Raw genomic sequence first — 9,908 nt, forward strand, 5'->3', positions numbered from 1 at the left:
ACCAACACACAGATTTTCTCATCGCAATAGGTTTGGAAATGCAGTGTGCAATTGCCATCTTAATTTCTTCAGTAATGCATATTTGTACGGCCGCTATGTATTTCATATTTCATATTCGTTTGTAGGTCTAAAAGGTTATGGCTCGACGGATTCCAGAAACTGAGTTCAATTTTGACACTAAAGGAGCTATCAGATCTTCAGGAAGTCATGCGAGACAAAGAATTGAACATCCGCACAGATATATACGAAATCCTCCTCCAGGACGAGACTGAGGCATGAGAAATATTTCATACGCGCGTATCTGTACTACAAAATTTTCTGTAACATGCTTTGTGCGATAAGCGTAGATGTCGGCACCCCTGTATCAGTTCTCTTTCTGCAGAAAATTTCTGAATGGTCAGAGCCTGTTGTACCCTGGTTGCAATTGTCATTTTATCTGTGGTGAGGTATTGGATAGCAAAATGGAAGTGTTGCTAAAGGGTTAAATTTGGCCATTCCTGTGCAGTTGTTAATTGGGTTCCCAGTCCTAACTTTTGCAGACGACTCGATTGAAACAACACATCAGGGATCGAATTGCAAAAATTGTGGGGTTCAGGATTCAAGTGAAAACTCATGTAAAGTTCGGAGACCAACCGGTGCAATCAATGGTGGCGCAACTTGAAGCTTCTTGAATTGTTTGTGTTTCTTCTCGCAGCATTATTCTAACAAACACTATCTAATATTCAAAAAATGAAAGGAAAAAACCATTGAACCATTAGTACGCACTTAGATCAAATGAAACTATATAGTCCCATATGTGTCCTTTTTTACACTATGATCAAGATGGGCTGGAAAAAACTGTACACAGAAGTTTCTGCAGATCTGCAGTTCAAAATGTAAAAGTACTCAAATTTAAAGAATTAAAAGTTCAGAGCTCCAAATTGGGAAACAAAAATTCATGCTCTGTACAAAAGTTGCTGCAGACCTCTTGTCCATCCATGTTTATCCAGGTCCTAAAGTTATTTTGCTCTGCTTCTGCAACCTGAATGTTGAAGTTTTGTGCAGCTACAGAAAAATATTGCATGACGGATGCGCCCTCCATTTCATCAGAAAAGAGCACTTTGGACACAAAATAGGGATGCTCCTCAAATACCGTTATCTCAGCTTCAATTTCTTGGGAGTGATCAATCCACATTGGAAAGTAAACCCGGTTTTCCATTTTCTTAACTGACGGAGTTGCGGATATCGATATCGGAAATCCGGCGAAAACAGAATACTCCCCGAGAGAACTCACCGGTTCCCAGCTCATCGTGTCCTCCGTCAAATAAAAGATAAGCAATTTTGGCGGATTTCTACCGGTTTTGACTAACGAAAGCAATAAATCGTTTGATACAACTAGAAAGAATTCAGAGATGTATTCATCCTCTCCCTCTTCATTTATTTGTGCACGATCCGGAAAAAGCAAATCATCATAGCTAGCGGGCTTGAAGGGAACAGGTAAACTCTTCGGCTGCGGAAGCACAGCCCAGCTAGCATCTTTTATTGAGTATACTCCTAACCTTCCTTTCTTGTCAAACAGAAACACTTTACCTCGATGTACAACAGGAGAGGTCCTACTCTGCTCTTCAAATATACCATTGTTGTCGTAGAATCTCGATGACCACTTGTTGCCATCGTAAACTTCAATATACATATAGCTCACGAAGTTGTAAAACAGGACGATTATAAACCCTTTTGCTGGTTCACCGATGAGTGCTAGTGTTTCGCAATCTCCAGCGGTTTGATGATGAAACTGATACGAAATTCCCTTGAATACATTCGCTAACAATATTCCATTTTCCGTTACGAATGCAAGCCAATCTTTCGTCGCAAAACGGCACGATGACTGTGGTAAATCCAGGAAAGATTTCACAATAAAGGTCTTATTCACCGCCGGGCTGTGTAGTTTTATTGTATTCCTATTTATCTCACTTCTATCTAGCAGCAAAGGGCATACGTCCGCTCGATGCACAAGGGGTGCCGCTAGTCTCCATCGCTTGCAAATTGATCGAAAAGCAACGACATCCGGAGGATCGAGCCGGGCAGCAATCATCACAAGCAGACCAAATGGAAATTCTGACCATAGTCGTCTTTTGACTGATATAAAAAATTATATTTAAATAAGATACTTTTAAACTACAATGGTTAAAACATAGAACATGCCATTAAAACATATAATTAACAATCACAAGTCGTGGCAATAATTTTCTCTCTACTAAATTACTAATGAATATGGATACTGTTTAACTTGAGGGTGCATTTGGTTCGCGCTATGAGTTGTTTCAATTGAAAAATAATAATAAAAAAAAATCTTTTGAGTTGAAAAGATCTGGTAGTAGTGCCTCGAGGATTGGGGTAAAGAGAATGTTCACTAATATGTTAGTAAATTGTTTGCTTAATCAAAATCCAAGAATACATCACGCATCTATCTAAAGGCCCAAGTTGGTTTGCAAATAACCAACTATTACAATGAGCAATTAATTAGAATCTGCAGGAAGAGTGATCTCTAGCCTCTCCGCCAGCAAAAAAAATCTTCTACTTGAATAAGATTGCTTAAATCGATTAATTGTGAAACTTAGAAACAAACAAAGAGACTACACACCAAAATTACAAATTAAAAACAAATATATAGGGATTCAAGGCCAAAATTGTGCAAATTAAAAAACCAATTAAATCGTGGACCAAAATTGCAAATTAAAAACAAATATAAAGGGGTTCAAGACTAAAATTGTCCAAGAAAGTTCAAGATCATACATTCTCACCCACATAAATACCAAATAAACAAAAAAAATGATGGGAAATTCTTATGGACAAGAAAATGAAGCTAAGTGAAATAATAAATTAACGCCTCCTTATCTACTTCTCAAGCATATTTTAAAAAAAAGAAATTAAAATTTCAAGTATTGTAAACAACAACTCACATGGTAACAAGATGAGGTCTTTGATTCTGTCAGGCAATCTTTCGATGTCCGAAATATCCTCACCCATAGATATAAATCTAGATGATCAAACCATTGCATTTAGTCCAAAAGTATTGATGAACAAGATGATCAAACCATTGCATTTAGTCCAAAAGTATTGATGAACAAATTAAAAACAAACGTACAAGAAAATAAAAAGAACTTGTTAGGTATAGTTAAAAAGAGGGAGGTTTGTATAGAAAAAAATGAATGTAAACTACCTCAATGGGATGACGAATTTGAAGGAGCCGATTAAGCTGAGGAAGAAGAGTCGTCCAAGTTGAAGAACAGGGCTTGAAGAAGACCTAAGCGAGAGCTTTGAGTCGATTCTGGAGTCGGAGCTTTTTCGAACGATGTGAGAACGTCGAAGTGCCGAGCCTCTCCAATCGCGGGAATGATGGGAAAAAGGCTCCCCCTCTATTTATAGTTTTAAAAACAGGCGAATATTTTCTATAAGTAATCTTATCCACTTTTATAATTATAAAAATAATTTTTTTAAAAAAAATAATTATAAAAATGAACCTTTAAATATAAAATTTTAGAAGAGACCGATTGAACTAAAAACTCCGAAACAGGCCATATTTTTGAAAATCCTGAACTTTCAATTTTTTTATTAAATGTTTAAAAATTTTATAAATTCAATAATCATTTTTTTTATTAGGTAATTATCAATTAATAGAATTTTTAATTTTATTAGCTAAGCAAAAATTTCTTAATTCTAAATCTAAAAAAAAAAAAAATCAAAAGTTAAAATATTTCAAAAAAAAAAAAAATTTGAGTGGTCTTTATAAATTTATTTATTAAATTTAGAAAAAATGCTAAGTGTAAAAACCAAAGGATTGTAATCTTTGCAATCCTTAATCCTATGGTTTAAGCGTTTAAACATTTTTTTTTGATTTTTAGCTTAAAAAAGGCGTTGATAAGAGTAATGGGTTACACCGGCTAAGTTGTAAGATTACAATCTTAATAGAGTTGCTCCGAAGTGAACCTCGAGCTCGGTGCCGAGGCATCGGAGAGGGGGGGACTCGTCGGAGGGGGGGACTCGTCGGTAGCGCCGAAGAAGGGGTTGGGGTCCGAGGAATGGGAGAGGGGGATCGGGGTCGAAGAGTTCCATGCGAGGAGGGTTTCTCGGGAGAGGAGCAGGCTGTCTTCTTCTTTTTTTTTTCTTTTTTTTTTTTAAATGTGGGAATGGTTTAGGGCGGGCGAGGGTAAAATATAAGTATGGTCACCGCACTATCCCAGAAGCACGCTAATAAGACGCTTGCACAAAATTATCACTAAAATGTGTCTCTATAATTCCTTCTTTAGGTGATTAGGTTTTAGAAGCAGTCGAAACCACTAAAAAGAGTCTCTAGAACCGCTAGAAAATTATTTTCCGGCATGCGTAAAACTGTCAAAAAAATTTTATAACAGCTGTTAAATCTCTATCGCTAAAAATCTTTGCCGGCAATTCACACAACCGCCGAAGAAGATAATAATTTTAATAACACTTCTCCAACCGCTACTAAATATAGTAAAAAACACTAGTATAAATTAGTAAATTTATACAGCCAATTTCGTAATTATTGTGAATCAAATTCAAAATATAAAACATACAATTAAAAACCAACTGGACAAGATTTTAAGACTCTTTTAATCAATCATTCAAACAAATTTTAATTTGATTACATACGACAACAGTTAAACAAGAGAAGCCAAATCATCTAATCAAAGAGTTTGCATAGTAAATATTACAATTGTCAATCAGAAATTTTATTCAAAAGAGTTCTTAATCTAAAAGAAATAAAACCTATATGATCTATGAATTCTTCAACTCATTCAATGAATTCACTCCGAATTAAAAGTAATCAAGCGTGTTCATGAGAAGATGTATATCAAGCAACAATCTAACTTTTAATCACAAATAAAATCATCAAATAAAATGTAAAACTCTAATTATATCCTAGAGTAAAACTTCAGAGATTCATGTAAACAAAAATTTGTTCAAGTCAAACTAAATATAACTTATAGATATCGAACTATTAATCAAAAAAAGATAAATCAAAGATGATTCTATAAGCAATAGCAATACACTGTAAACTTTAGTGCAACCTATCCATGGCCATTTTTTGCTTCGCTGCTTTAGGGCATGTTTGGTCATGATTGGAATAGAAATGAAAAATGAAATTGAATTGGCTTTGAATGAAAAATGAAATGACGAATCATCCAAAAATATTTGGTTCATTACTGGAATGGAAAATCGAATGACAATGTTAAAAATTTTGAGAGAGGATTTTAATTAGGAGAGAGAAAGTAGATGAGGAAGAGGAAGCTAGGTGTTAATTGAAAGAGAATTTTGAGTAGTTTACTTAGGAATAAGTCAATCCGGGATCCAAAGCCGGATTGGATCATAAATGAATTTGGTCATTCCCATTCCGGAGTGGAATGGGAATCGGAATCCGATTCCTATAAAACAAACGGCAACTATTGGAATCAATGAATTCCATTCCGATTCCATAATCTAAAATAGGTGAACCAAACATACCCTTATTGTGTAACTCTGTACAATGGAGCATCGGTTGCCTCACAGGATATGGACATCCTTCTAGCTGTCTAATATTATACGGAGATGTAATCATGTGGTGAATCGTGAGATCTTTGAGATGAATAGAGAAGCTCCCGCTGCAACCAATTTCCACCAAAATATTTGAATACATGCTATCTTCTTGTATGATATGCTGTCGATCATGAGCTAGAATGGTGCTTGTTCAAGTGTAAGCATGTAGCTCTCTCACACTGCACATTCACAATTAACGAATTCCATGTTAAGAGCAATGCAGCATAAATGAATACTTTAAACAACTAAGAATTGGAATTCAATGTGAGGGCAACCTCTTTATGGAACCCACCCGAGCCTAACTTGAACAAATATATAGATATTAAATTGAAGCTACTCTTTAGATGGACCCACCTTAGTTATCCAGACTACCAGTGGCATCTGAAGATGTTAACTGAGATTCAAGTTGCTGTTGAGTTGAAACACTTTTACCACTATGACGACTTATTTGGGTTTACTGTTCTACATGGTGCCTGTAAAATTGCAGTCGTAATTAGAGTCGGGTTCCGAAGTAGAACTCGCATAGAACCAAAAAAAAAAAAAAAATGCTGACGCAAACATGAGTCGCTTAAAAAGTAGATTGAGGGAAAGATAGATAGAGAGAGTAGGAGAAAGAAGGAAAAATTAGAAGGAGGCTCACTCTCTCCCTTTCTTCCCCTCCCGTGTCTTCATGGAGGAGATCGTCGGCGATCAAAGCTCAAATTTAACCATGCAACCCTACAAAGCCCGCCAATCACAATGCTCGAAATATAGTAAAATAAAATGATCATAGCTTGCAATCATACTCTACAAATCCAGGCTCTGATAAGATCCATATGAATTCAAATAGAAAACCCTACATCATCAATCAAATCCTCAATCCCCTCATCCCCAGCGCCATCCTCGTGAGAATCAGTGATTGTTTCAATAGTTAGAAAACAAAGGTTAAATACGCCCATTTCTCTTTATTTCCTTGTAACATGAAAAAGCTAAATTTAATCAAATCCTCAGAAGATGCCTAAAAATCCACTCAATCTCGTCGTTCTTCCACTCATACCCTACAACGAATTCCCCGATTACCCAACCCCATCCCGATCTCCACAACAACCACCCATGATACCCAAACTACAGAAAAATTAGGGTAGAAAACCTCGATCTCGGCGGATTTCATAGCGATGGGGATGTAGATGAGGATGATCATCGAAATACTTTATCCCCACACATGAGATCTAATTTAAAAAAGAAAGAATTCTTTTTGAAATTCAATTATGGAAATTCAATTTGGCCCAAACATGATTTATCAAGAATCTTACAATCTAGATATTGAACTCCACCGGTGCCTAAATTTTCATGAACAGTACAAAATAGAATGAGTTGTCCCCATACCAGAAATAGAGTAATTTTAATTTTGTTTCCAGTTTAGCAATTATGTATTTGCAGAGAAATGATAGAAAAACTGAATTATGTAAGTCCAAGTTTTATTCTTTCTATTCACTAATTGTCTATGATGAACACAATTGGACGAATGACATTCAATTGTGTCAAGATATTAGTAAGCACTTTGGCAGAACACAAAAATTTATCTTTTCAGAACACTATCTGTACCCTTGATGATATCAAAATTGACAAATTCAAGGCATGGCCTCATCAAATGTTAGCAAAGTTGTATTCAGATTCTCTAAACATTGTTTCACAGGCTCGCAAAAAATATAATCATCATCGACATTAATCTAGTGTATTGCCAACTACATTGTATGGTGTGATTAGCCTCCTGGATAGCAAATTCTATTTGTAAATCATAGGTCTTCTATTGTGTATATTTCCATTGAATTCTGTCTAATCTTACAAATCTCATATTTGAAATTCAGAATCTCTTTACATGTTTTAGGTATCTTCACTATTTGCATTTGATCAGTACAAACAAATACTTACACTTTCCAGCTTTATAGTCAACTCTCGCACTTTTTTCTCTGCTTCATTATCTCGAGCCTCCAAAGCATTTCTCAAGCTATTCTTTAATTTAAACTCATTTCTGAGTCTCTCAATCTGCATAGAAAAATAAATAGGAAAAAAAAAAAACTACTAATTTGGAGCTAAATTAAAATTCTCAAATTCAAACCGGCTTCTCAAGCTTGCTAGCTCGAGCATAGGCCTTCCGTGCTTTCTCTTCCGCGTCCAAAGCGCCCTTTTTCTGTATATCCATATTAAAATTAGAAAAATTCTATCAAATTCCAAACGAAAGATCATCAGTAGAAAGATAAATTGCAGCTCACTACAAGCCTACTTGGATTGTCTCTATCTCATTCTGCAATGTGGCGATTCTTTGCAACTTGTCCTGAATCGTATTTTCCAATTTTGCATTGGGTTCATCCTTGCTAGTTCTCTCCGCAATACTCATCCCTTTTTTACAGTAAACATGAAGAAGAAATGCATTAATAAAGAGAAAATGTGCAATCTTTAACCTCACGCTATCAAAAAGAATCAAGAACTGTAGGTTCTGATTATCACAAGACAAAACCCAATAAACCAGACATGACTCCCAAACCAAAGCTTTCCAACGCTGCAACTCATGGAGGGAGAAAGAGATAGCGCCCAAAGCATTGAAGAACTGAATAGAAATTAAGACGCAAGAACCCTCCCAGTCTCAAAACCCTAGCCAAACCACAAATCGAGACTTGAAACCCTAGCTCGAATCCCTACCAAAGATCGGTTAGCGACTCACCTAGCGCCAAGATCTCTGCTCGGAGGGCGGTAGTAGCCCCCCTCAACCCGTCATGCTCCACACCTTCTTCCTGAAGTCCCCAGCCTCTCCGCCACGACCATAGCCACGGCCTCTGCCGCCGTGGGGATCGCATCCGCCGCCTATGGCTCCGCCGTCACGCTCCTCGCCCTGAGAGAGAGAAGTGGGGAGATAGGGGGACGCGCAGGGGGCGGGCTTGAGAAAGAGAGAGTAGGAGGGAGGGGGGAGATGAGGGGAATTCAGGTGGGGAAGCATTCAGAGGGAGAGAGGAGAGAGAAAAGGAGAAGATAACTGTAACAACCTGAAGAATAAAGGAGTAGAGTAGTTAGTAGAGAGGAGAGAGAGTAAAGATGGCAACTTTACAAAGTGGAAGAGAAAAGTGTTGGAGTAAAATTCAAAATCTTCATTTTTTTTTTATTATTATTATTTTATTTTATTCTATTTATTTTAATGCGGACGTTACGCCCGCGGCCCGCTTGGTGCGCCCGCTCCGCGCCAGCTCCGCGCACGATCACGCGCTTTGTGCGCACGCGTTCTGTGTAGAATGGTATCAACACTCTAATTACATCAAGATTTATATTGATTAAAGAAGGGGTGGAACTTAAGGGTCATGTGAATGCACATATGACTGGAAAATAATTTCAAAAATAATTTCTTAAATTATTTATTAGTTTTATTCATTTTATTTGATTTTTTTATCATCGGGTATTGAAAGAGTCTCCGTCCGCCCTACCCGGCACGAGAGTGGGCCTGGCCAGACACAGCACGAGTACTGTAGCGTGCCATGCTGGCCCGGCCCAGCCAATTAAATCGGGCTGTGCTGGGCCTTGCTCCCGCGGCCCGATGGCCAGGCACGGCCCGGCACGACATAGGCTTGGGCCGTGCCGGGCCTAGAGGGTACCCAGGCCCGGCCCGGCACGGCACGGCCCGGCCCGTGTGGCCAGGCCCTCCCGATCCGGGCCCAAGCAGGGTCTTGGCCTCTTGGGAGTTGGCCAAGGCCCTGCACCAACTCCCAATGCTTTGGGAGGCACCAACTCCCAATGAGTTGGGTTGTGGCTTGTGGCTTTGGGACTTCCAACAGTCAAAGATTGGGCTGTGGCTTTGGGAGTTGGGCTTGGACTAAAATGTCCTTTCCAACAGTCAAAAATTTGACTGTTGGGAGGGTATTTTGGTCCCAAAAATTTAAAAATTTAAAAATTTAAAATAATTTAAAATTTTAATATTTTTATAAATATATTTTTAATTTTTAATTTTTTTTACTGATATATTATTTTTAAAAAATTAAAATTAAAATTTTTATTTTTAAAAAAATTTAAATATTTTTAAATAAAATTAATAAAATAAAAAAGGGCTGGCCCGAAGCCCGGCCCGACCCGGCACGGCCCGTGCAGTCCGGGCCGGAGGGCCGTGCTGGGCCGGGTTCCAAAAACTTTGGCCCGGCACGGCACGGCCCGTGCAGTCCGGGCCGGAGGGCCGTACTGGGCCGGGTTCCAAAAACTTTGGCCCGGCACGGCACGGCCCGATTTTGGGGCCGGGCCGTGCCGTGCTGGCCCGTGGCCCGTTTCAGCCCGAAAAATATGGGAGGGCCCACATTACATCCCTACTCGCACGCTTC

At 38.2% G+C, this 9,908-nt stretch overlaps 2 protein-coding genes across 2 annotated transcripts; both read right to left on the minus strand.

Annotated features, from left to right (window-relative positions):
* Positions 1-771: 771 nt before the first annotated feature.
* On the minus strand, positions 772-4,146 carry LOC109704610. Its single transcript, XM_020225371.1, has 4 exons — positions 3,967-4,146; positions 3,200-3,395; positions 2,940-3,016; positions 772-2,115 (listed from the first exon to the last, which is right to left on the minus strand). The coding sequence occupies exons 1-4, from the start codon at positions 3,986-3,988 to the stop codon at positions 908-910; spliced, it is 1,503 nt and encodes a 500-aa protein (XP_020080960.1). The 5' UTR covers positions 3,989-4,146; the 3' UTR covers positions 772-907.
* Positions 4,147-5,428: 1,282 nt separating this feature from the next.
* Positions 5,429-8,621, minus strand: LOC109704609. Its single transcript, XM_020225370.1, has 7 exons — positions 8,276-8,621; positions 7,838-7,953; positions 7,673-7,744; positions 7,486-7,599; positions 6,215-6,291; positions 5,929-6,047; positions 5,429-5,753 (listed from the first exon to the last, which is right to left on the minus strand). Exons 1-5 carry the CDS (start codon positions 8,406-8,408, stop codon positions 6,265-6,267), a joined length of 462 nt encoding a protein of 153 aa, XP_020080959.1. The 5' UTR covers positions 8,409-8,621; the 3' UTR covers positions 5,429-5,753; positions 5,929-6,047; positions 6,215-6,264.
* Positions 8,622-9,908: the final 1,287 nt, after the last annotated feature.

The sequence above is a fragment of the Ananas comosus genome, unplaced genomic scaffold, assembly GCF_001540865.1.
Source record: "Ananas comosus cultivar F153 unplaced genomic scaffold, ASM154086v1, whole genome shotgun sequence".
Taxonomy (NCBI): Eukaryota; Viridiplantae; Streptophyta; class Magnoliopsida; order Poales; family Bromeliaceae; genus Ananas; species Ananas comosus.

What these genes read in the sequence shown, in the direction of transcription:
- LOC109704609 (XM_020225370.1), bottom strand. Translation starts at nt 8,408, where the DNA reads ATGCGATCCCCACGGCGGCAGAGGCCGTGGCTATGGTCGTGGCGGAGA. An exon ending in AGCAGAGATCTTGGCGCTAG is followed by an intron (nt 7,954 to 8,275) that starts GTGAGTCGCTAA and finishes ACTGTAAAAAAG; the next exon opens with GGATGAGTATTGCGGAGAGA. An exon ending in TGACTATAAAGCTGGAAAGT is followed by an intron (nt 6,292 to 7,485) that starts GTAAGTATTTGT and finishes CGGGCTTTGTAG; the next exon opens with GGTTGCATGGTTAAATTTGA.
- LOC109704610 (XM_020225371.1), bottom strand. Translation starts at nt 3,988, where the DNA reads ATGCCTCGGCACCGAGCTCGAG. An exon ending in AAATTCGTCATCCCATTGAG is followed by an intron (nt 3,017 to 3,199) that starts GTAGTTTACATT and finishes TTGATCATCTAG; the next exon opens with ATTTATATCTATGGGTGAGG. An exon ending in AGACCTCATCTTGTTACCAT is followed by an intron (nt 2,116 to 2,939) that starts GTGAGTTGTTGT and finishes TTTTTATATCAG; the next exon opens with TCAAAAGACGACTATGGTCA.